The sequence below is a fragment of the Patiria miniata genome, unplaced genomic scaffold (genome assembly GCF_015706575.1).
Source record: "Patiria miniata isolate m_02_andy unplaced genomic scaffold, ASM1570657v1 HiC_scaffold_27, whole genome shotgun sequence".
NCBI lineage: Eukaryota > Metazoa > Echinodermata > Asteroidea > Valvatida > Asterinidae > Patiria > Patiria miniata.
The window spans coordinates 955,156-982,693 of NW_024037066.1; the positions used below are offsets into that span (position 1 = coordinate 955,156).

The 27,538-nt window shown below is 41.8% G+C and overlaps 1 protein-coding gene across 1 annotated transcript in view; it reads left to right on the forward strand.

Annotated features, from left to right (window-relative positions):
- Positions 1–27,264, forward strand: part of LOC119734202 (transmembrane channel-like protein 7) — a 36,115-nt gene extending 8,851 nt beyond the window's left edge. The window contains 17 exon segments of the mRNA XM_038207559.1: positions 3,866–4,096; positions 5,134–5,380; positions 6,743–6,824; positions 9,582–9,819; positions 9,822–9,841; positions 10,936–11,084; positions 11,402–11,549; positions 12,814–12,969; positions 14,095–14,237; positions 16,719–16,821; positions 17,778–17,875; positions 18,491–18,586; positions 19,071–19,146; positions 20,693–20,823; positions 21,693–21,857; positions 24,326–24,404; positions 25,833–27,264. Of these exon segments, the coding sequence (XP_038063487.1) occupies positions 3,866–4,096; positions 5,134–5,380; positions 6,743–6,824; positions 9,582–9,819; positions 9,822–9,841; positions 10,936–11,084; positions 11,402–11,549; positions 12,814–12,969; positions 14,095–14,237; positions 16,719–16,821; positions 17,778–17,875; positions 18,491–18,586; positions 19,071–19,146; positions 20,693–20,823; positions 21,693–21,857; positions 24,326–24,404; positions 25,833–26,072 (2,402 nt within the window). The 3' untranslated portion in view covers positions 26,073–27,264.
- The last annotated feature ends 274 nt before the right edge of the window (positions 27,265–27,538 follow it).

Consider the following 27,538-nt stretch of genomic DNA (forward strand, 5'->3'; position numbering starts at 1 on the left):
GTTGGAGAAGCTAAGTTTTACGTCGAAGTATTCTATGTGTCCTTATCTGTTGGGCTGATGGGTTCAGGAATTCCATATGCGATGCTGACCGACCTTAATCTGGAAAATAAACTCGAAAGCAACGTTAAACTTGGACGTGTTTGTAGACTCTTTTCATCAGTTTCTCACCGCCGAGTCTATTCTAGTCGTACATGATGTACGTCTGTGCAGCGTGTAGTCTGGTTCCCTAGACCGGGCAATTATTCTCGACGCTCATATCACGTCTGGTCCGGGGGCCAGACTATGCAGCATGAATATGCAGTGCGCACGCGCGATTTGCTTAGTAACCACCCTCATACGCACGCGCACTTACTTGAAGGCGCGGTCGCTAATCCAATGACCGAGCGTGTTTTCGCGCCAGTTACCAGAAACACGTTTCGGCTTTGGTCATTGGTTGAGCGTTTTCGCGACATCGGTTGACTGGAGTGACGTCACGGTTCCAACCAAAACTAAACAAATGAGGGCGCTAGCGTGCGTACGCGCTTTCGTACGTACGTACATGTACATTGTACATGTACATGACGTACGACTCTGGGAATAAACTGATGAAAAGAGACTACAAACACGTACAAGTTTAACGCTGCTTTAGAGTTTATTTTCCTGATTAACGTCAGTCAGCATCGCATATGGAATTCCTGAGCCCATCAACCCAACAGATAAGGACACATAGAGTATGTAGGCGTGAAATAAGCTTCTATAACCAGGTAAAACAAAACAAAACTCTGGTAAAAATGTTGGGTGGTTTCATGTAGAGAATTCTCGCCCTGGACGTTAGTCGTATTGCAATGAAGACTTCGTCCAACCTGGGCTAGAGTTGACTGACAGTATTGAGAGTCCCAAATTGTTGGACTAGAGTTGACCTTGTTTAGATTTGACAATTGTGTGTTCTTCTGTCTACTCACTCTGTAACACTTTGTAATGAGGGCCATTTGTTTCTATGTAAACAGCGAAATGTCAATAGGGCTGTGTGTGTTGACCAAACAAGTTAAGGGCCCAATCTGCCTCGATGTTGTATATTCTGAATGCAAAGTAGTCGACATATGCTGAACAAATGCATTTTATGCTGGTAGAATGCTGCTGCACATGTTTTTTGCCGCAATGTACTCATTAGGACTGCCTCTGAACAGAGTTAGCCCGTCCCATCTCAATAGTAGGTTATTTACAAAATATGAAATTGTATGCAAAAACTGCTTGTCAGACCAAAATGACAGAAGCACAATCAATTATGAGTTGTCATATGCGCGAAGTGTTGCATATTTGTATGCTACATGTACATGTACTTGTCCATTGACAAATGTACATGTTACATATGTTAATGAGGGCAGAACATGAGCATTTACATACATGACATATGTACATTGTATGTGTGCATTAATTGTGCATGGTGTAATAATGTGAAGTACCATTGAGTAATGGAGGACAGGAGTCACTTAGAAAACGTGTACAAAACCAGTGGGAGCTGTTGCAAACAAGTTTTTTTTTAAGTAAACAAAAGAGCGATGATGAGGAACAATAGAAAATCCTCGATTTACACCATAAACATGTATGTGCGTACATGTGAATGTACTTAAAGGGAAAATACAACATTTGCAAACATCAAAAAATAAAACTACCAAATCATTTTGAAATACCTTGCTGGACTGTTAGTGAATGACAGTGTAAAGCATCCTGTAAAATCATGGCACCTGGTATACTGTCATTTTCAAGAAAAGTGGTATTTTTGTATCAATTTCCAACGCTGGTCGGCCGACCAGCGTTGGAAAAAACTGGCTTTTTTTTCAAATACTGGCCCCAATTGACCATCGCACTTGTTTGCAATCGATTACACACCTATGAACGGGTACGAGCCAGCTAGACTGGTTCCCTGACCTTACAATTCCCCACTGTATGTAAACTGATCTGTTTCTTCTTATATGGAGTCAGGGAACCAGACTACAGGAAAACGATTGTTTTTCTTGGTTTTTATTGCATTTTCGAACCCAAAACCTCAAAAAAGTCGGTGTAACTTTATTTGCTATATATTTCCAACCCCCCAATTCCATCCATTTCTGAAAATTACAGCAAAAGCAAATGATGTATATATTCCCTTTTCGTGAAATTCACAGAAAAGTGTGACTAGCAAGTGTTGTTCCGGTATTGTTGCCCTGCAGACATGCTCAATGTGTCATTGGACTGACAGGACTTCTGAAAACCTCCATTCATTGGTCTGTCAAGTTTGAGCGAAAGAATTTGGTCATACATTGTACATTGTCCAAAAGTATTGTAAGGTGTTTGATACCCATTTTTATAACACCTCACCCACAGATTCTGTGTCTTGATTGGCCGAGAGCGAGTCACATGTTACTTTCTAATTTTGCTATCTCTCTGTGCACGGCCAAAAGTACTATGCGCACAGCAACCAAAGTACTATACCATTAGCAACCAAAGTACTTTTTCCACGGCGTGGTATTTGTGTGCAAATGCATGCTGGTGTGCGCGTTGCGTGTTGTGCGTAGCGCGTATTATTCCAAAGAGAGCGCGCCGCAGACTTGGGTTCAAACATTTCGTGAAGGGGTAGTTTTTAAGAGAGAAATACATTTTCCACCAATTTTGTATTGAAATTGAAGCTTATTTCAACTGTGTTCAGATTTTAATAATTTAAAATATTAAAATCAAGCACAATCTGTGGGTGAAGTGTTATAAAACAAATATTGAATGCTTTATCTCATGGTGAAGTAAAACTAGCCTCCCTCGGTGATCCATGGACCATTCTATTTTCCCTCGGCTTCGCCTCGGGAAAATAGAATGGTCCATGGATCACCTCGGGAGGCTAGTTTTACTACACCACTCGAAGCATTCAATATTTGTATAATGGACTGGCATTCCAAAGTGATATACCGAAACAACAATGTGTCAACCAAAAACGACTTTGGTTTTCAGGTGAGCTATGCGTACTGATTTTTCATCAACGGGACTCTGACATGTCTGACGCCATTTCACACGAGTGCAACAGTTGATCTTTTGCGCATACATGTAGTCACTTCTGATAGATCGATGCATTAACCCTAACTCCCTAGGCGTTTTTGCTAGGATGCAACCTCAATCCTGCAAAATCATCCAACTGCCTCCATACATACAAATTGCATACAGCCTCAATCCTGCAAAATCCTTCGTTATTTCTTGAATGTGGTCCTTGGAAGGTTGACCACTGCCTCAATCCTGCAAAATGCTCCAGCAATCACTGTCAATATGTTGAGGTAGAGCCAGTGACATCCTGGAGCAGTACAGAGCATTTCTAGAATAAGTTAGGCCTAAATTGATACACTGCTGAGCATAAACAACACAAGGTCCGGCCCAAGACCCTGACACAGTGCATCCTGCAAAATCAGCCACACATTTTTTTTTGCCATTTAGCCTCAATCCTGCCAAATCCTCCATTTTGCAAAAAGGATTTTGGAAGTTAAGGGTCAAACGAAAAAAATTCACAAAAAGCAAATGGGTCAATGACCTTTAATTCAGAATTCTTCTGAATAATTTAGTTATTCATAAGATGGAATTTTGCGTCGGGGTGATGTAAATCAAGTTAGGTTTTGCCCTTCACGGACATATAAACACTGTATACTCAGTGTGTTACCTCCCGAGTGAAAGTTGGAAAAAATCACTCGGGTGGGACTTGAACCCACGACCTCCTGCTTTCTAGTGCAGACGTCTTACCACTCGACCACCGAGCTGACGGGATCGGTTGGCTGGTTCGAATCTAATGTGGCAAAACCTAATTTGATTTGAATAATTCAGTTCTTTCTGTTCACAATTGAATACATTCGCAATTGTTTTTATTTCTGATCAGTTAACCCAGGCTTCGAGACCAGCCCGCTTGCATCGCCCAATGAGCTGCAGCCCGGTGACTATTACCCCGATCATCATCATCATCATCATCATCGCTCTGGCTCCAACGCCTCCAGCGTGTCCTACCGCTCCAGCAACGACAGCGAAAATGAGATCACCGAGAGGGAGCTGATTGCCGCCAACCTGCGGGATCCCTCCTCCGTGATGGAAATGCTTCCCAGTAGACAGCTAGGTAGGCATCCATGCACCTTTCTGTTTTCTTTTGAATTAAAGGGAAGATACAACATTTGCAAGCATCATAAAACGAAATGATCAAATTATCACGAAATATCTTACTGGATTGTTAGGGAATGGCAGTCCAAAGCATCCTGTAAAATAGTGGCTCCTGGTGTGCTGACATTTTCAAGAAAACTTGTATTTTTCCAATGCTGGTCGGCTGACCAGCGTTGGAGAAAACTGGCTTTTTTTTTAAAAACTGCTCCTAATTTTTCATGTTTAGTTATTCCGCATTTTCTTTGCAATTGATTACACACCTATTTTGAAGCTTATTATCTGGATTTTAATGAAATAGTGTTTATATTTCTAACAATGTTCAACAGTTTAGCTGATGCTTTTAACTGAAGAAATTAATTAATAAGTGCATACAAACCATTTTGTCTTAGTATGTCCGACACCATGGTATTTCAAGTCAATTTCTACTCAAGGGCAGATCCAGAGAGGTTACTGTGGGGGGGGGGGGGGGGGAGAGGCTCTCACGTTAAAAAAAAAATGGTCTTATTTGGGAACATTTGGGTCACTGCCGGGGGCGGGGCATCCCCCTGGATCCGCGACTGCTACTACTGCAAAAGAAATGTTGACGCATGCATGTGGAAAACTATAAAATCCGTAGGGCTCATTTTCTGTGATCCTATCATATTTTGAGAAATCTCAGAAATTGGAGGACTTAACTCTGTATTTATATTTTAATAGTACTACTATTGTTTATTCCTTCGAACTGTTGATTGCAAGCCTGTACAAACCCATAGAGAGTAGACAATGGAGAAATAGTCCGTTTTAGAGGAGGCAAGGGAAAAACACAGAGAATTTTGTGGGGAAATTCCACAGAAACAGTCAGGGACTGAAAACTACATCCGCATGTGAACCAGGGCAGGAATCGAACCCGGGCCATGAAAATGGGAGGGGAGGAAAGGACCACTGCACGAACCTCGCGCCCCAAGCGTATATTAAACATATTCACGTGGATTGTTGTTAATACCCATCTGCCTGTAGGTCGAACCTTATCATCTGCCACCTCGAGTAACAAATGGCTCCGCAAACGCAACCAGAAATCCCTGCGACGCGGCCGGTCCATGTCCGCGGCGAGGCGCGCCGACGACGACGTGGGCGTGGAAATGATGATAGAGAGGATCCTGGCCGATGAGGACGGTGCCGAGGGAACAGGCAGGAAACACTCCCTCAACAGGAGAAACACCATCCGGAACATACAGGGGAGTCTGGGCACCAAGCGAAAAGTCAGGTACGTGCTCCTGATACCGCATGGGTTTTAGATAAAGCCTACGAAACATCAATTAGCAATTTTCAGTGAGATGCCAGAAATTGTACTAAGCTCAGAAACGATTTGCTTAATAGATGAAGGTTACAGCTGAAATTTCATGACCGGCATGTTGACATTCACTGGTTCCTACCTGATTTTTTGCTTAGCAGGTAAATTTCATAAGCAGTTCTTTCTGCTTAGGGCCCGACTCAATTCATATCCGGGATGAGTTCGGGACAAGATGGGGGAAGAATCATTTACCTTGTCCGGGGGGGAATTTTCAGTAGCAATTGCTTGACTCGCCAATCTCATTAAAAGGAATATACATCATTTGCTTTTGCTGTAATTTTCAGAAATGGATGGAATTGGGGGGTTGGAAATATGTAGCAAATATAGTTACACTGACTTTTTTGAGGTTTTGGGTTCGAAAATGCTATAAAAACCAAGAAAAACAATCATTTTCCTGTAGTCTGGTTCCCTGACTCCATTTAAGAAGAAACAGAGCAGTTTACATACATTGGAGAATTGTAAGGTCAGGGAACCAGTCTAGCTGGCTTGTACCCGTTCATAGGTGTGTAATTGATTGCAAACAAGTGCGATGGTCAACTGGGGCCAATAGTTGAAAAAAAAGCCAGTTTTTTCCAACGCTGGTCGGCCGATCAGTGTTGGAAATTGATACAAAAATACCACTTTTCTTGAAAATGACAGTATACCAGGTGCCATGATTTTACAGGATGCTTTACACTGTCATTCACTAACAGTCCAGCAAGGTATTTCAAAATGATTTGTTAGTTTTATTTTTTGATGTTTGCAAATGTTGTATTTTCCCTTTAATAACTTTACTGCGGGAAGATGGCGGGGAAGTTGTTTAGAATCCTGCAACTTATACCTGATACAGTGACCGCAACTTGTCCGGAACTCGATCGTCCCGGATATGAATCGAGACGAACCCTTCGCTGCTTTATCTTATTGGGTCCTGGAATTACAGTTGACTCTCGTTAATACAAACTCAATCAAGTGTTTATACGTCGGTGAAGGGCAAAGCCTAATTTGATTTACATCACCCCAATGCAAACTTTCGTCTTAAGAATAATACAAACTCGTTCGGACCTAGCCAATTTGTTTGTTATATCAGAATTTTGTATTAAGAGGAACATCAGTCTCATTCATTGTGCACATAAATGCACAGTCGGGACCAAGGCTTTATGTTTGCTATAACCAGAATTTTTATTAACAGTGTTCAACGAGAGTCGACTAAACTCGTCTATTTTTTAAAATGTTTGTCATTTTTTTAATTTGGCACACAGATTTTAATTTAAATGAGTTTCATTGCTGTGTTTGCAGGGCGGAAGTACGGAAGCACTCGGACAGAAAGAAGCACAAGTCAGTAGGAATGTTCAAGTACTGGCGCTACCAGATAGCCTATGTAAGTACATAATCTTGTAGTGGTACTATTCTGGTTCCTACTTCATGCAAATGCTATTGCGTCGTGAGTTTGAGATACAGATGGCAATCTTCAAGCTGCAAATATAAGGGACCGTGACCATTCAGCCCTGGTATGAAAAGGGCCCCCCGGTACCTTGTCCGGTCCAGAGCCAGTCCGGTCTTCAGCCCAGTCTCGTCCGGTACATGGCCCTGTCTGACCACAAGTTTTGAAGTCAGTCAGGCGCATCAATTTATTGCCCTTTAGAGAACGTCCAGAGCAGAACAATAGCAGACTTACCGGATTAAAGATAAAATCCTTCCAAACGCCTTTGGTAAATTACAGTCCCATTGTGTGCGAAACCGCATGACAGGGGTTTTGATCTGTGTCGATGAAAGTGTTCTATTGTTTCGTGCTGAGATATGAAAACCACAAGCGGGTTTCTTCTGGGATTTTTACATGTGTCAATACTTGCACACAATAGACCCCAGGATAGAGGAGTTCCTGATTAGCAACCGGACCAGCTCCTGGGCCAGTAGCTGGGACGGTACGAGAGGACTTCTTGGGAGGGGACGAGCTTACCGGGGGACCCTTTTCATACCGGGGTTGAATGGTCACGGTCCCTAAAGCAAAAAGCTTCATCATGCTTAATTCAAATCTCAAACCCACTGTCAGAACTAAGCACTGTGGTCACGGTGGTGGACCGGACTATGACTCTGGATTTGAAGGAGCAGGGTTAAAGAGGTTGTGGAATGCTCGAAGACATTTCCGTCATTTTTCGGGTATGTGTAGCCTAAGGTGTGATGAAATAAAAACGACTCTTGTTTCTGTCATGAAATGAGTACAAAAGGTACTTTTGAGAGCTGTTTTCAAGTCTTGTCATGCCTGTTTCGACCCGAAAGTGCAATTTGTGTAAAAGTCGTCGTTGTGGGCAGCAAACAAAACACAGTAAATCGTGACGTAATCGTCACGATTTACTGTGTTTTGTTTGCTGCCCGCAACGACGACTTTTACACAAATTGCACGTTCAGGACGAAACAGGACCTGAAAAATAGCTCATGACAGAAACAATAGTCGCTTTTATTTCATAACACCTTAGGCTACATATACCCAAAAAATGACGGAAATGTCTTCGAGCATTCCACAACCTCTTTAATAATGATGCTGACCCTAACGCCCGAGGCATTTTGTGGAGCGCTGCGATCCAGTGGTTACGGTGTTCGACTCACGTGCCGTGGTACATGGGTTTGAACCCCGACAGGGAACATGGTGCTTGTGCGCTTGGGCAAGACACTTCATTACAATTGCTTCTCTCCACCCAGGAGTATAAATGGGTACCCGTGAAGGTAGAGATCAGAATGCGCTGATCTCGAGCCGTTGCAAAATCTGGACTCGTGACCTGATGAACAGGGGTAATAGTTGTGAAGCGCTTTGAGGGCTAGCCTGAGGTATAAAACGCTGTGTATAAGGCCAAAAAAAAAAAAAATTTGGTCTCTGGTCAGACCAAAGTTCCGGAATTGACGCGGCCACGCGGCTTTTTTTTTTTTTTTTTTCTTTTTTTTTTTTTTCTTCAAGCTTGGATTGTACAGACAAGGTGGGTACTATTTTGCGTTTTTGGTGTCCTCATGTACATTGGTGTCCTCCATAATTTACCTTGGTGCTTTCGATCATTTGCCTTGGTGCAATTTCCCATTCCTTGTTGCTCTTTGGTAAAAAAAAATTGAGGAGGTGCGGAAATAGAGGGCGCTGTTGGAGCTACCGCGGAACATTTTGGAGAAAAAAAAAGATTGACGCGCATGGTTAAAATCGACGCGTAAAAATTGCATACAGCCTCAATCCTCCACAATCATCCGTTATTTCTTGAATGCATTTCTTGGAGGGGGTGACCACTTCCTCAAACCTTAAAAATCCTCTAACAAATCACTGTTATACAATGAAGAATTGCCGATGATGTCCAGAAGCGGTGAGGATGCTATCTAGTATAATCTAGACATATATTTATGCATGGCTACGTACAATCAATGCGAGGTGCAGCTTAAGACCTTGACAGAATGCATCTGCCAAAATCAACTGGCACAAAAATGGATTACAGCCTCAATACTCCAAAATCCTCCAAACGGCATGGTTGATTTTTCAATTCAATTTCAATTTGCTAAACTTTTATTCAATGTTGTTCCTCATATGCAAAATTAATGTTATAATTACATGTATTTTATTGGATATAATAAAATTCAAACCAACACTTATCATAAGTCAAAAAAAATACATACTCAAACAACGTTAGGTATAGGGTTAAGCATTTTATACCCCAACCTGTGGACAAATACTATTACATACAAGTAAGGAATATAGGGATAAAACGCAGCAGCAAACAGGAACATAGCAAGCAGGGGTAAAATAATTATTCATCAGACATTATAAGAGTTAAGCAATTGAGTTTTCATTGTATTTTTATCTGTGTGGGGTATGAACCGGCTTCAATCTTCTTAAGTATACATTTCATTGTAATTTTATCCTGTGTCTTAACTTTTTATATAGAAAGCGCCTTGGAGCATGATTTTCTTCATGGACGGGCGCTATATAAATTTTAACTTATTATTATTATTATTGTTTTCAATTGTTTGGTGAATGTACCGGTAGATATACTTAACGATGATTTAATTGATTCGGAAGACAAAGTTTTCGGGAGATAGAGGAGTTTTTTTTTGGAGGATTGAGGCGGGTAAGGGTTAATGTTCCCCCTTGTTGTCTGCCCAACAGGGTTGGGAGAGTTTCAAGGAGTGGCTGTCCAACCTGACCTACTCCCTGGAGCTCTGGCGTGCCCCCATCAAGAAGATCGAGGGCAACTTTGGCAGCGGCGTCAAGTCCTACTTCATCCTGCTCAAGTTGCTCCTGCTGCTCAACATCCCGGTCTTTATCCTGTCATTTGGCTTCATAACCGTCCCGCAGCTGCTGTACCTGCCCAGCCCCTCGCAGAACAACAGCCGGCCCTTCACGGGGCGGAGCTACTGACAGGACAGGTGGGTGGTTTAAAAAAAAAAAAAAAAAAAGGACGGTTAACCAACTTAAACTCTAATCCTGCACACTTACTGAAACTTGTATCCTTGTGGAGACATTTCTTTGTTCTCTTTGTTCGAGTTTGAAAGTACTGGGTACAGTTTCGAAATGCTCTTATTTTAACAAGAATTAATTTCCTTGGCTGAAATTTGGACTTAATATCACTTTTCTAAAATTCTAGCATTTGCGACAGATCAACATACCTTGGAAATTCCTAGTTTTTGAGTAAAATCCATTTTGTGAAAACCTCGTGGAGACGTATTCATGTATAGAAATTGCCCTGTGGAGACGTATGCAATCTTTTGTTCACTATTGTGTGCATGTCTCCAGAGGGACGGTGTATCGGATCAGCAGCTTGTTGTATGAAGCCATCAACACCAGTGTCAAAAATGTAGTTTCTGTAACTTGGCAGAATCTTGTTGGACAATCATTTTATGAAAATCTTGCCTTGTGACAGATTTCAAATCTTGAGTTTCCGATGAATGATAACGATGAAATCTCCATGTACACAGGTGTTTCAGCATCATCTTATTCACGGAGGGTAGTAAAGTGAAAACCAAACGAGTTTGTGACATCATGACAAGTTTTCACCCTGCAAACACATTTCAACTCCAACTCATGACGTCAAATTCAGTTGTCTATTTTGTGTAGTTTAATCCGGCCGTTATTAACCCTCTGCTATTTAAACAGTCGCAGACAGCCAAAATTTCCATCCACTTCCCCTGCTATACTTTGAACACAGGCTAGTCACCAGCAGTCAGATCTCAAGTCAAGCAAGCACTGTGACTAGTCAAACTCAGTCAACAGACCATGAACAGACAAAGCAGGCAAGTTGTGGGCACAGCTGGCTTATCAATTACCCACAGCCTAAGCAAAGCTTTATCGAGTTACATAAACAGTCACGGCCAGTCAATCCTGCTTTATGTACCGTAGGCCGGGAATTCCTAACTGTTGAAAACAGTCACTTGATTGAGTTTGACTGGAAGGACAACTTGGCAGAGAATGTATGTTTGCATAGGAGGGTTAATATTGACAGTGTCTTGTGTTTTGTGTTCAGGGTTGGTTGATTGAGACGGAGCTGTACTTTGGTTACTACACCAATCAAACCTTCAATCTCGCCGGCAATGCATTCTACAACATGCCCGTGGCATATCTGTTCGCCAGTAGTGGGTATCTACTGCTCATCTTTGTGGTCCTGTCACAGGGGTAGGTGTTGAAGATAATTATTCCCCTTCCATTTGTTGAATTTGTTTATGTTTGTGTTGTGTGTATATATGTGGCCTGAGCACAACTATGGCCTGAGCACAAATGTAGTTAGGTCGGTACCTTGTGCCCAAGACCTACCAGCAACTTTTCCTCGGATCCGCTGATTTCCTTGTTTTTTTACTTCTCATGAGCGCCATTACACGTATAATTTTTTCTTTAAAGTCTTGTGTGGTGTAGAATTTCCATGTTTTTTTTCAAAATTACTAGTTGCATGCCTGAATATTTCTGAATTTGTGCTGATTTTTTTTCTCCCTTAGCATGTCTAAGACGTACCGTAAGTACTTCATCACTGGTGACCGGCAGCATAACTTCTACACTTCCAAGGTGTTCTGCGGATGGGATTACAACATCACGTCTGAGAGTACGGCCAAGCTCAAACAGCGCAGCATCTATCTGGAACTCGCTGTAAGTGTTACAGAGAAAGCAACATCTTGCATGCTTCAAACAGAGTGATCGTTATGATGTCAATAATAATTTTTAATTTTTGTTACTGTGACAGGTGTACGTCAGTGAGTCCGAATTTTTATACTCCTCAATTCACAACGCAACGCCCCCAGGTGCATTCTGCGCGACATCGCGACGCGCCTGCCAGTCTCCATAAAAGGAGGTGTTTACATCTTACTCGCCAGCTGGACACTCCATTATTTAGCTAGAGGGGTGTTTCAAAAAACACGAAGAGAAATTGTTGAACAAAATTGGGTTTTTTTTGACCGAAAAGTTTAGCTTTTTTTGACCGAAAAGGTATTTATGAATAGGAATAAATATATGCTTGGTCGGTATTAATTACTCTGTTTAAGATCACTTGGAGTCTGGGTGCTGATAAATACCCGAGCCGAAGGCGAGGGGTCTTCGGCTTGGGTATTTATCAGCATCCAGACTCCAAGCGGTCTTAACCCTTTCATTACCACATTGTTTATTGACTTGGCTCTCCCCAGGACCAAATTGTTTGCTCAGTCATACGGAAATCACTAGAGCGTGAACAAAATGACCACAAGTCCAAAACTCAATCTCAACCCAGATTTTCACTGCCAAGGAGTGATTTAAATCATAGGTGTTGTGTGTAAAGTTTGTTCCTTGAACCTTACTCTTGTATGTGATGTAAAAATGAAGTCCATATGTCTAAATATAAGAAGTTATGCCTGTTTGTTCATCTGGTTCCATTTATCAAACTGCAAGCCATTTCACCACATGACCAAATGGCACTCCATACCTCAATTTGTGCGTGGATACTACTGAAGCACTTTTCTCATTTTTTTGTAATGGTAACACTATAAATAAACTTCACCATTTAGAACGATCCGAAACACTCTTTCAGCTGGTATATGGTTGATGTATGGACGGCCAAACATATCGACATGCTGCCTTTCTGAAAAGTAGTGGAAATATATCTGTGTTGAGGGTGTTCTGTGTGTGGTTTCCTGGTCGACTAAAGTTGCCCATGGGAACCAGCAGGGGGTTCTTCTTGTGGACAAAAGTCGCCCATGGTAAGGAAAGGGTTAAACAGAGTGAAGAAATCCTCCCGAGGACACATTTATTCCCTTCTTCAAAAATGTCAAGAACTCGCTAATCCTTGTTTTCCTTAAATGACATTCTCCGTTGCCGTTGCGTTTCTGTAACCAGTCCCTCAGTCCATTGTTTGAAAGAAAATATGTTCATTTTCAAACCACAGGAGCATCTAGCGTCCCACCACGGCTCTAGGACGAGGGACTGGACTTTCATCTTAAAGTGGGCTCTGCTGAGGCTGGCCATGAACATCGTCGTCTTTGGCATCATCGCCGGGGCTTCCTATCTCATCTTCTTCGTCTACAAGGAGAGTGCTTTCACGGTACTAAAAGTGTTTTCGTGTGATATACAAAAATCAAGATGCTTTGTGTGGAATTCAGACAATTTAAAGATATAGTCCATCATTTGTAATTTGTGCATTTTGTTCGTTTGAAGCAACAAAAGAGTTCAAAATCTAATGAAGGATACTGAGCAACTAACCTGATGAAGTTTCAGCTAAGCTTCAGCTGTACATTACGAGAAAAACAGAATTCTAAGATCTCAATTTCAAATCAAAAGTTACTGAATCATGTTTTGAATTGTTTTGAATTGCAGCTTTACGCGACGTCGGGCACTGATCCGACGAATTACAACAGCCGCGCGCGCGTGTGCGTCGTTCCAATACTTGCGCGCGCTGCGCTGAATAACAAAACGAACTACTAATTAAAATTATCCTACGGTGCTTCTTAAGAATCACCGTTGGAAATGCCTTCTTTCGTTAATTACTTCAAAATGACAGCTTCCCAGAAAGAATAATTTCACAGGGAGTTTAGTTCCCTTACTATCTTTCAACCAAGTTTGTTTTTCAACAATAATTACGCCAGTTACTTTTCGGATGGCTGCAAATGATGGACTCTAGCTTTAACTGGTCCCATATCAGTCCATGTTCACGTTGTGTTAATCCTTAGCTGATTCTCTCCTGTACCTGGGAGCAGCTTATTCAAAGTGCATTCGCAGAATTTCCCCAAGTATTTAAGCAGAACCAACAGCTATAGCTATTTTAAGCTGCTGGAGCTCCGATACTCACTTTTCAATAAATGGCGCCCTTCAGAACTTCACCCTGCACGCCCTGGTAGTTACTGAAAGACGACTTCAAACACGTGCCGACTATTGACTTATGTCATTTTACAGTTTTTGAGCTTACTACCTACAGCAATGGGTGGCTTTCCCCTTCTATTCCTTGGGGGAAATGATAGCCATTTGTGGCTCTTCTGTTGATGTTTTTTAACAACAATGTTCGGTGCGTTTTGTACACTCAAATCGGGAGCCGAGGATGATGTTCCGTGTAGCCCCAACATGACATTCCATCCTATGAATAACTTACAAGGTAAGACGCAGATTCTCTAGTTACAACCCATTGATCGAAAACAACTCTCAAGATATTTGTCTTGCGTGTTTGTACTTTCAGACTGATGTCATCATCATAGGAGACCTAGCCATAGCCCTACTGGTGAGCGGCTACAACCTAGTGCTTCCGTACATCTTCAGCGTCATCGGCAACCTGGAGAAATACGAAAACCCACGCACGACGCTCTACTTTTCTCTCTTCAGGTAAATAATAATAATAATAATAATAACATTTATAAAGCGCCTTTTCCTAGGGTTACAAAGCGCTCAGAAAATGACCCCAAAATACAACAATGACAAGGATAAAATAATGGAAAACCAAATGGAACTGAAACCACTGCCAGGCCCAGGCCAGCGCCACGGCGCTCAGACAAGAGAGCCCAGCGATAGAATCGCAGGGAAACAATCAAAGGGAGACCGAGGAGTGCAGGGGCTCTCTGAGACGAGCGCACGCGGGCCAGGCCTGACGAGGTAGTTACAGATTAAACAAGTGTGTCTTTAATGACCCTTTAAACTTGTCCAAGGAGCTAGAATTTTTGATGGAGTGTGGAATGGAATTCCACATCCTAGGGCCAGCGATTGAAAATGCCCTGTCACCTGCTTTTCTGGTGGTTCGGGGAATGTACAAGTTACCCTGGGAACGTAAGTTGCTCTTCGTTGGCCTGGTGTCTAATGAATTGGAAATGTACATGGGGAAAATACTGGAATTGCATTTATACATGTTCAAAGCCGTTTTATACATTATTTCTCTATTGTAAGCCAGTGCAGCTGTTTGAACAGTGGAGAAGTGGGAACATGTTTTGGATAGGAGAAGATTACACGAGATGCTCTAGTTTGGATTTTTTGTAACTTGACTAAGTCAGATTGTTTGAGACCAGGTAATAGAAAATATTTTCAAACCACTTTATTTTCAATTGTGACCAAGCTAAGAAAGTAAAGCCATTATAAAAAACAAACCCAAGAATACTGGAAAAGAAGAGCATCCGTTCCTTTCCAAATTTCAAACTCAATTTCTAGTTAACAATACAAGCAATCGGGAATGGACACAAAGTGCACATACACAGTACACAGTACTACCTATTGTCACATTGCATCCAACTCCCCTCCCCCCAACTACTTTTTTAAGTTCAAATGACCAAAACAATTTTAGGAACTTATCGTCATCCCCCCATATGCCCTTGAGCACAGAACTGTGTACTGAAAGTCACACATATAATCTCCACTTCAGTTAAAAGTTTTGTTCAATGTTTTATATTAATTAATAAATACCTTGGAGAGTTGAAAGCTGCTGACTGGTCGAGACTCGATCACATGGGGTGTATTAAAGGGAATGTACCGTACAACATTTGCTTTTGCTGCAATTTTCAGAAATCAATGGATTTGGAGGATTAGTATGTCATAACAAATATTGTTAAACTGACTGGTTTCACGTTTTGGGCTTGTAGATGCTGGGAAAACCAAGAAAACCCATCATGTTCTTGTAGTCTGGTTCCCTGACCCCACTTAAGATTAAACGGAGCAATATATAGACTTTGGGGAATTGTAAGGTCAAAGAATCAGTCTAGCAGGCTTGTACCCCTTCACAGGTGTGTAATCAATTGCAAAGACGATGCAATATGAAAAATTAGGAACAGTTTTTTGAAAAAAAACGCCAGTTTTTTTCCAACGCTGGTCGGGCCGACCAGCGTAGGAAAAATATAGTTTTTCTTGAAAATGTCAGCACACCAGGAGCCACGATTTTACAGTATGCTTTAGACTGTCATTCCCTAACAATTGAGTAAGGTATTCCGTGATAATTTGATCATTTCGTTTTTTTTATGTTTGCAAATGTTGTCTTCCCTTTAACATGTGCTTTAAAGCTATAGTCCATCATTTGCAGCCATCCGAAAAGTAACTGGCGTAATTATTGTTGAAAAACAAACTTGGTTGAAAGAAAGTAAGGGAACTAAACTCCCTGTGAAATTATTCCTTCTGGGAAGCTGTCATTTTGAAGTAATCAACGAAAGAAGGCATTTCCAACGGTGATTCTTAAGAAGCACCGTAGGAAAATTTAAATTAGTAGTTCGTTTTGTTATTCAGCGTAGCGCGCACAAGTATTGAAACGACGCACTCGCGTGCGCGGTTGTTATAATTCGTCGGATCAGTGCGCGACGTTGCGTATAGTTGCAATTCAAAACAATTCAAAACAATTCAAAACATGATTCAGTAACTTTGATTTGAAATTGAGATTTTAGAATGCTGTTTTTTTCGGAATGTACAGCTGAAGCTTAGCTGAAACTTCATCAGGTTAGTTGTTCAGTATCCTTCATTAGATTTTGAACACTTTTGTTGCTTCAAACGAACAAAATGCACAAATTACAAATGATGGACTATAGCTTTAAAGACTGGCTTCAAGAACAAGCGAATAACCCCTGAACCAGCATTGATCCAGCATCATGTAAGCCAAATGATTGGCTAAATACAGCAGTTCTGGCTCAACCACCATCGTATGAAGACTTAGGCGGGCCTATGCGGCTCGGTCCATTAACAGCGGCCACCCCCCAACCCGGTCGTTATCACGCAGTGAAGACCGGGTCCTCACACTGTTAGCCCCTAATTAAGAATGAATCTAGTAAGCACTTCCTTCTGTGGTTTATTTGATGAGTTTGAAAAGTTGGCGCCTGCATTTTGTTTTTGTGTGAGCAGGACGTTCCTGATGAAGGCCACCATCTTGGTCGTGTTGGTGTACCATTGGTTCAGCCAGATTGAATGCATTGGCGAAAACGCAGCCAATACACTGCCATGTCAGGTGAGTGCATGTCTCCCCCCACCCCCATCCCCACCCCCTCCGCCCCCCCCCCCAAAAAAATCTAGAAATGTAAGGTCAATGTAAAAAGAGAAATAAAAGTCTGCTAGAAACTGCTTAATAACTGACATTTTGGTCGTAGCAGATTCTTTGACATGTTTGAAGAGGATCCTTCACAGATCTAAGTGTTAGGCCGTGAAAATGCTAATACTGAGAGCACGATATAAATGTCTTTTTGTATTGTATTGTATTGTATTGTATTGTATTGTATTGTATTGTATTGTATTGTATTGTAAATCCCTTCCCCCCCAAAAAAGTAATGGGTTAAAAAAAAGGTGTTCATAATCCCTACTTTCTTTTAAATAAACCCCAGAATGCATGAGAAAGTATCAATATTTCATGATTTTCGAGGGAACATGTCGCTATTAGACCTGCAATACACCCAACTCCCCTGCCCCCTCTCATGGGGCTAACATTGGTACATAAATGTCCCATTTTGTTTGTTTTGACCAGGACTTGTTCGTTAAAACCAGGAATAAATTTTTAAAATAGCGTGTTGAGTTTCAATCATCACCAATAACCAAATGTTACATGTATGTTAATACCAGATTTTAGATCAATTGAATGATTAGATTGAATGATTTGATTGATCGAGTGATTGATTTTGATTGATTGATTTTGATTGATTGATTTTGATTGATTGATTTTGATTGATTGATTTTGATTGATTGATTGATTTTGATTGATTGATTTTGATTGGTTGATTTTGATTGATTGATTTTGATTGATTAATATTGATTGATTAATATTGATTGATTGATTTTGATTGATTTTGATTGATTGATTTTGATTGGTGGATTTTGATTGATTGATTTTGATTGATTGATTTTGATTGATTTTGATTGATTGGTTTTGATTGATTGATTGATTGATTGATATTGATTGATTTATTGGTGCAGTGCTGGGAGACATTCCTGGGGACCGAGGTCTACAAGCTGGTGGTCGTTGACTTCGTTGTCCAGATACTGGCCACGTTCTTCCTGGAATTTATTAGGAGGTATGTCTCTCGTGAAGGTTGTTACAACATCTCAGGTCTTCTATTTGTCCCCATCCTCAGTGATCAGTAACTGAAAACAAACTCTGACATCACAGATGCAATTTCACGTAGTTGGTGAACAGAAAATATTAAAAACTAAAGATAAATCTGCAGTTCTATCTCATTTTTTAGTAACTGTTGGTATCCGTGATAGTCGTAATCTAAGCATGGCTATAAGGGGCCATTACGTTGTGTGTCAAGGTCCTCATCAATTTGGATATGTCCGATACCCTGGTATATGGACATCTGAGTCACAAACCAAGGAAATAATGTTGCAACCTGACGCTGCTTTTTTCTTCCTATATCATCTCAATGAAGGTCAGTTATTGCAAAAATGATGATAAGACATGGGATCCGGGACTGAGAAACATTTCCAATTTTGTTAGGAAATACTTCGAAAATGTTATAGACTCTCCATAGACTTTGTACACAACCGCTGAAGTAGCATCACATTGCGACATTCTTTCCAAAACGAAAAAATACTGTTGTGATAGGTGGTAATAAATTATCTTTTGGTCGGTTGTTGTGGATGATTTTTTTCATTTTTTTTTTTTTTCATTTTTTTTTTTCTCCAAGGATTGGCCGTGATCACTTCAGCACATGGTTCGCATCTCCGGAGTTTGACATCGCCAGAAACACCATGGACCTGATCCAATCCCAGACGTACACATGGTGAGATCTCGACAGATTAACTGGACTTGAGCTTGTCTCGACAGTGTACTCAATGCACGGTGTTGGAGCCTTGGTTTATTCCGTTCAGATACAAAAAGCACTTCAAAATTTCCACAGTTTCTTGCCCTTCAGCTGTTAGATGTTTCCTTTAAAAAAAGATTGCTCATTGACAGTATCAAACACCTCCCCCCCCCAAAAAAGATTGCATTGTCAAGATTTAGTGATTTTGGCGAAGTACTTGTTTTCACAAAAGACTTGAAAAATCTAACTGAAATAAAGTTGCATTTTAGTGACTGAGGTTTGCTTTTACGAGCAATGAAACTTACCTTGTGTCTGTTGTTGGATGTTACTGTATTTAGCATGCTTCAAATTTTCCTGGTGTACAATTTTGTGGGTAGACCATATAAAGGTCATGCAGGTTGCCCAGATGTCAAGTGTCAAAGGTCACACCTGTTTGTTTGTTTGTTTGTGTATTATCCCCCAGGATTGGCATGTTCTTTGCTCCTCTCCTGATGATCATCTGCATCATCAAGCTTATCCTCCTCTTCTACATCAAACAGGTAGTTTCTCCACACTGTCGCCCCCCCCCCTGGAAATTTGACATCCGGAGAAAAGCACAGCCGTTTGAGTTACCATGATTAGCGGGAAGAACCTAATGTCCCTTTTCCGTATCCCTTGATGCATATTTTTCACCAAAACCCTTTGTTTTCACGAGTGGCTTGTTTATTTTAATGTCCGTGTAAAGCGAATAGTGGTATTTATTGTCTTAACAATAACCAGGGTATGGGAAGATGGTGTCTAACCCCCCCCCCCCCCCCCCCCCCCCCCCCATTTGGGCTTACGGAGGTCGGGTGTGCGATGAAAACAAACCTGTCTACCGTTCAGCACAGATGAAATTTTTGGGTGCCCCTCCATTGTAACCACAAGCCCCCCCCCCCCCCCCCAGGATGAAAACCCTGGCTGCATCGCTGCTCCTGAGAGGAACACACCTGAGTGTTGGCCAAAAAAAAATGGACTTCGGGTCCAGAAAGGCTTGAACCATATCAACATGCTCTAATAAGTGGCTTCGTATTATTACAATTTGAGAAGTAGCTGAAAGTGGAATCAATGTTGAGTCTATGTCACCAACAAATAAAACTTGACGTGGTTTCGAAAACCGTCATGGGTAAATTTGAAGTGTGCAGTTGCGATGCATTGCGGGATAGGTCGTGCTATAACAAATGGGGATTTTTTGTAGCGGCGTTACTCAAAACTGCCCAAAATGCAGTGCAATATTTACACACCTTCACTGCGCATTTCTGGGGCATGTTTTGGCGGTCACAACCAAAAAACGGGTTCAGTTGTTCGTCATTGGTTGATAGGTTTGAAAACTTGGTTGTGAAGTAATAACAATTGAGTTACCCGCACTCCTTAAGTTGCAAAAATGCTAAACCAATGAGAAACAATTGAACCAGTTTTTGGTTACGACCGCCAAAACTTGCCCCCGGTCTGGCAGCTTTTCCTAATAAAAGGAGTATACAACATTTGCAAACATCAAAAAGCAAAACTACCAAATTATTATGAAATACCTTACTGGACTGTTAGTGAATGACTGTAAAAAGCATTCTGTAAAATCATAGCACCTGGTGTGCTGTCATTTTTTGGAAAAGTGGTATTTTTGTATCAATTTCCGGCCGACCAGCATTGGAAAAAAAAACTGGGTTTTTTTTTCAAATACTGCCTCCAATTTACCATATTTAGTTAGTCCGCATTTGTTTGCAATGGATTACACACCTATGAACGGGTGCAAGCCAGCTAGACTGGTTCCCTGACCTTACACTTCCCTGACGTCTATAAATTGGTCCATTTCATCTTAAGTGGGGTCAGGGAACCAGACTACAAAAACCACGATTGTTTTTCTTGGTTTTTCCAGCATCTACGAACACAGATCTTCTAACAAGTCAGTGCAACAATAAATTTGATTTAAAATACTAACGCCCCAAATCCATCCATTTCTGAAAATTACAGCAAAAGCAAATGATGTATATTCCCTTTGAAGGAGTTTATTGTTGCCAATATTCAGTTTGTGACTTCCTGGTTGTAATAGTATTTGGCCTTTGACGCTAGGTGAGTGTGTTGTACAACTGCAAGCCATCCCTTCATCCGTGGCGCGTCGGCATTGCACAGACGCTCTTCTTCATCATCCTCTTCCTCATGTATGCTATCTGTGTCATCTCAGTGGGATACAGCTTCGTCAGGTATGTACCCCTTGGAGATCGACGTCACAAGGCAAATTCAAAATTTGGCAGGCTAACAAAAACTGTTTTTGGAAAAAAAGGTTTTGCGTCCCTCCCCCCATAGGTCAAAACTTGCCTTTTTTCCACGTAATGGAATCCCTTTTTATTTCTTTGGTTCTCATTTCTGAGTGACCCTATTTTTGGCTCCCGACCCTCTCTGGAACCCCATTAACCAAAACAAATCATATTGCAGTTGGCATCATATAATTTAGCCATCTATACTGGTGCAACTGCAACTGTTTTCTTCGTTTTTTTATTTTTTTTCAAATGACCGACCGTAATGCAGAGGCAAAAAAAAAAAAATATGAGAACCATAGAAATGAAAAAGGACGCCCTAATTCAAAAGATTATACTGTTTTTCTCCCAGAGCTTTCTAAAAAAAAAGTTCAAACTTCTGAAAATCCGTTCAAGAACCACTTTTGTGAGGCATGGGTGGCTAGTGCGTAAAGTGCTCGCTTCTCACCACTGTGGCCATGGTTCGTATCCTGCCCGCCGACCATACATGCCATATGTGAGTAGAGCTGTGCGTTGGTTCTCTCCTGTGCCACGAGAGTTTTTCTCCGGGCCCTCCGGTTTTCCTCCCTCCGAAAAAAATCAAACACTTTCGATCTTTGGCTGTGCTCCGTGGTCATTGGTGGTGTGGCTGGCTGCCAAAGTTGCCTTTACATGCCTGCGGCTCGACCACGTTGCAGCCTTATCCTTCACAGCTTCTCAGCTGCGAGTAAGGATGATTAGCCCCCAAATTATTTTATTATTATAAAAAGGGAAAGAGCATTGAGAGTTGATTGAACTGAGGAATAATTGAAGTGAATTTGACCGTCTCCTTACAGCATCCAACCCTCACCAGAGTGTGGTCCATTCAGGGGCCTGGATTCCGTCTACGACGTGGTCACTGAGCTGGTCAACCAATGGGAAGAGACCCAGGCAGTGTGGAACTTCATCATCACCTTCCTGACCACCCAGGGCGTGGTGGCTGCCATTATTACTCTACTCTGGTAAGTCGGACGTGCAGTAAAATGGACGATCATTTCAGTTCACTGCAGTCTCCTAATGACAGTCGTGATCGAGAGCCGAGTTCTCATTGGTCTATTCACCATCACGTGCCAGCTGTTGCTTTTGCTGTTTACCAAGTGCACGCGCGAGGTTTCATGCGCGGTTTCACGCGCGTCTTCACGTGCAGGGTTAATACGCAAGCGTAGTAGACTTCCACACGGGATACCCATGGAGTAGTCTACTTCGCATGCGTTTTCCAGAGCAATTGTGGAAAAACGCACGGGTAGGGGCCTATCCACCTCACCGGCAAAATAAGTACAGTTGGGGGTGACCGAACGACGCCATCTTGCCTGACTGCAATATTTTGCCGCGAAGCGCGGCCACTGCGTGTTCGTAGTACAAATCCCCCGGTGTACGTGCGTCACACACAAGGAACGGTGCGCATCAACCAGCGAAATGTCCTGCCCATGGGACGTCGTTGTTAGGTGAAAGGGCGCCCTCTTTTGGTAGCGCACGGAGCCCATAGTGCGCACGTAGTACAAATCCCCCGGTGTATACGTCTGTCACACTCAAGGAACGGTGCGCGCGCGTCACCCGGTGAAATGTATGTGGCCCGCCCATGGGACGTCGTCGTTAGGTAAAAGGGCGCCCTCTTCTGTTAGCGCACGGAGCCCATAGTGCGCACGGGTATAGTGCGCACTTGGCGAACATCACCCCAGTGGCATTAAAGGACGTGGGCACACCCACAGTAATGTTTTGCTTAGTTAAGTGATGGATAACTTGATGAAAATTTGGTGACGGTGCATGAGGTATTGTTAAACAAATCAATCACGGTTGATTTCAGGTGGATAGGCAATCTCAGCTCCCCAGGGTACTGGAAGTTGACGAATTTGCCGCAGGAACTAGTTTGCCAACTTCCAGTAGTTAAGCAGGGCTCGAAATTAGCGGTAGCCCGCTAGCCAAATGCTAGTCGAAACAGCGGCGGGCTAGTCAAACTATTCCTTAAGTATGATAATGTATGTTATCAGTCATCCAGTAGTAGTAGATGATTTCTTAATTGAATCGAATACTGGAACTTACTTTTGCAACTGTGCGACGTTGCGTTCGAAACCATCGGACTTCGTCAGGCAACTGGTGACCCAGTGGGCTGGTCACGTATTCCTTATGTAGCCCGGCTGGCAAGTCAAAATATTATTGGGATACGGCAAAGGAAGAAAGACAGGAAGAAATAAATCAACAAATTCAGAAAGAAAACCCCATCAATTTGTGTCTAATTTTATCAACTGTTTTAAAGGGTTAAATTATTAGATCTGTTAATCAAAAACACTAACAAAATTTCCTCAGAATTGATCCTGAAAATACGCATTTTGTATTTGAGATAAGAAAAAAAAAATGCGGGCTAGTGAAAATGCCGGCGGGCTAGTTAAGAGTCCATTTCAGTAGCCCGGCTGGCTAGTGAACAAAAAAAGTTAAGGTCGAACCCTGTTTAATAAGTGCTTGCAAATTCCCTGTGACATTTTGCTGACGTTTTGGTTCAGTGGTTGGCAGAGATTCGTTCCTTGTGGTATTATAAGCAGATCCGAGAAATTTGATGTGTTTTTTTTTTTTATTCCAATTCAATTTTGCGTAGCTCAGAAATGACAGTAATCCACTTATCAATACCATGGAATTTGGCCGTGGTGTTATATGTGCAGAGTTGTAATGACTCGAGTCAATGACTCGACTCGAGTCCGACTCGAGTCACATTTTTTGGTGACTCGACTCGACTCGAGTCCCTAAGGGTAAATGACTCGACTCGACTCGAGTCACTGCGAGCAATTGACTCGACTCGACTCGAGTCCCTCATCAGAAGACTCGACTCGACCCGAGCAAAGGCTAATAAGACTCGAGTCCCAAAAATAAAAGCAAAACTTTGCGAAAAGTATTTGCAATGACTTACGGTGCAAAATTTATGCTCACTTCGCTTTGCGAATAGCAGTCATGTATACATATACAACGTGTCACAGACTCCCACCTCATGGTTCTAGAACGCACAAAATACTATCCAGGAACCAGATTTTTAAACACATTTTCTAATTCGCTGTTTCATCATTGGCTTTGGGTGATTTCTTATAAAGCTATTGGATTCGAACGCTGGCTAAACTTATGGCATCCTTTTATAAATTTTGGTATATAGTGTTTAAATATTCGTGACTCGAATTGACTCGAGCTAAATATTCGACTCGACTCGACCTTTTGACCTAATGACTCGACTCGACTCGTGTCACTTCTTTAAAATGACTCGACTCGACTCGAGTCACTTCTTTAAAATGACTCGACTCGACTCGAGTCACAAAAATCAGTGACTCGTTACAACTCTGTATATGTGAATGGTTTGGGCCCAGTACCATGTCGTAACAACGTATAGCAATGTATTGTTTATAACGGTGTTTTGTTTACACTGATGATGTACTGATGCTTGATCCAACAGCTTGGCTGTCTACTACTACAGAACAGTCACCCAGGGCCGGCAGAAAACGGTCAAACGACTCAAGCAACAAATAGCACTGGTAAGTCCCTCTTTCATATTTGAAGTACTTGACAGGATTATTTTTGGCTGAAAAACACCAGTTTTAAAAGCGGCAAAGTGTATCGGCAAATTGTTAAAATGAAATCAAAAACTCACATTTTGTGACCTTCATCGTGAAACTCGGACAAAGTCGCACCGATCCTACGCAAACAGTGCGTAACGTCATTTCACGGAAGAATCGTCCATTTGGGATTTTGGGGTGACCGTATGACTTTAATTTTGATCTATCTTTGTATTCTAAGGAAGAAATTAAATTTGTTAAAGTACAATACTTTTTTCCCCATTTTCGAGGCAATGTCGGTGAAGAAAAGTAGCGTGGACTGAAACAAAATCTGGCAATTCACCGTAAAGTTCTGACAAAAAGTCACTTTCGCACAAAGCGTACAACCCCCCCCCCCCCCCCGAAAGTTTGGTATCACCGTAAGGCTCGCGGCTTGCAAATTTGATTTTCATTGATAAATTTAGTGCCTGGTGTACTATCCAAAGGGTACCATTATGTAATGGCAGAATGTTTTCAAAGGGTATTAGGTACCAATCCTATCTTCACATTGAGCAAGGATTTTCTCGTTAAATCCTTAGGGGCATGTCCAGGTAATTGCAAAATGTTCCTACGTGCCTTTAACCACTTCATGTCAGGTGACGTGTTAACATGATCCGTTTGTATGTATCAGGCGCGGCTGACGGGTTCAAACGTCAAGCGTGTCTTAACTCGCCTCCGGATGACGTCTAAACACGCTAATCCCCCATTTGTTTCGTACACAAAGTCCGAGACGTCTGTGGAGGAAGACCATGTGTTGTACTTGAACTTGCCCTGTTGTGGTACAATTTACGCTCCGTTGGCACACCCCGGAGTGTAGAAAAAAATATGAGGTTGCGGTAAGAAATATCGTACAAATACTGTTGAAATGACTCTTGCGAATCAGTATTTGTGACAATTTGCTGTATATCATTAGTCGGCTGCTACATCTTGCCTTTTTCAAAAAATTGAAATTTTCGGCAAAAATAATCCCGGTGTGAATAATAATAATAATAATAATAGCAGAATCTTATAAAGCGCACATATCCTAACAAAGCTATATAGATCAAGGCGCTTGACAAAATATTACAAAAAATTAATGAGCAATGAATAGCTCTGTCTTCAAACATTTCCGAAATGTTGTCACTGAGTCAGACTGGCAGATTTCTTGAGGGAGCTTGTTCCACAGATGGGGGCCAGAATAACCAAAGGCACCCCGGCCGATCGATTTGTTACATATGGGAGTGGTAAGTGTTGTTGAGTCTTGTAGTTTATGGAGTCGGCTGTCGCGGTGGTAGAAGGTGAAGAGATTGTTAAGGTAGACGGTAGAAGTGGTTAAGCAAAGTGTAACCAACTTTTTTTTTTCATCTTTTTTTGTCTGATTTTTATCAGGAGGGTAAGGACAAGTTGTTCTTGCTCAGGATGCTGCAGAACGCCATCCGGAATCACAACTCGCTGCGCCAGGCTGGGGGCTCCTCTACCGATGCAGCAGCCGCAGCAGCGGCCATTCCACCGCCCATGCGCAAGGCCAAGAAGACGCACGCCAAGGTGCGCGGAGGGATACACACCGCCCTCTCCCCGAAGGTTCAAGATGCGGTGGATAGCGCAGACATCATTATACACGGATCTTGAAAATGAGGGTTGTATTCTTATAGGAATGACTGCATCTGAATAAATCTTGTTGACATTCACATGGTTGGTATGGATGACAAACCAGCGATGCAGTTTATGCACAAACCTACGGGGGCAGTGAACCAGTCAAGCTTGAAATTATTTTTTTTTCGTCAGTATTTTCCAAAGTTAAGTGATCATCGATTCACCTGTTAATGAATAGAATACGAGAAACATAATTTGTACATAAAATTTGGTTTTCAAGCTTTAGAAACAAAAGAAGAAATGTGACCTGCTGAGGCAAAATGAGGAATGTCCTCCAAAACCTTGTTTTGAGTAATTGATGCCTGAAGTCGGATACTAGAAAAAATCATGTCCAAATCGATTTCGGTCTTTTTTTTTTGTGGTTTTGAGAAGCCAAGGTATCCAACATTTTTACCAAAATTGGCGGCGCGATGCGTATCTTTTTTTTTTCAGAGCCGTTTTTCTTGATTCTTTGGAATAAATTTGGTATCATTGGAAAGCCAATGAATTGCGCTTTAATATGACGTATGAACATCGAAAAGTTAAAGATGGGGGTTATTCCTCATTATGCTATGGCGGGTCACAAATGATCTTGAAATTTCTTTCCCGGTACCGGTTTTTGGGCCCAGAGGAAAGGTTGTGATTGGTCAATGTTGGAGGCGTGAGCTTGAAATCTTGATTCTGATTGGCCAGTATTGGCAGGGTCATAATATTCATGAGTAGTGAAACCAATATCTAAAAAAAGGATTACCCAAAACTTTCTCCATTCTAATAAGCTTTTAAAAAATAATTGTTAAAACAGTTACATTTCAAATTACCAATGCAGCAATGTGTGAAAAGATGATACTAAATTCTTGATTTATAATGAGGAAATCAAATGAAACTATGAACTTGTTCACTGTCCCATTGGTTTGTGCATATATTTCCTGGTTTTGTTTGTCATCCGCACTCAAGATGCATTGAGGTTTACTTAGCCTTTGCTGGTGGTAACACACGGTGTCTATGGAAAGTGGCTACGACTCTTTCCATAGGCTCATGCACAATTGCAAGCCCTAGTCAAGTTAGCCAGACGTAGCCAATGTCTGACGTTCATTACATCCAGAATCTGGTCAGCCTTGGCTCTGAATAGCGCCCCCGTGTGGTTGGATCTCGGTACGGTGTTATTTAGGGAGCATTAGGCCAAAAAAAAGAAGTCTCCGGTTTCTGGTATGCGCGCGCGTCGCCGTAGCCATGCGCGTCGGCAAATGAAAAAGTTTTTTATTCAATGAAAGATGATGTCTCAAAACCGCCAAACTCACTGGTTTGACTGGAATCCTGCTGCTGCACAATTTTAACATGCTTTTAGATTGGGTTATGGTCGAGAATAAGCTTTATGTGGCCTCTCTGGACTCCCATATATTTGCACTAAGTTTAGTCGGGCACCATTTGCAGTCATCAGCCGACATTTGAAGCAAAAAAATCAG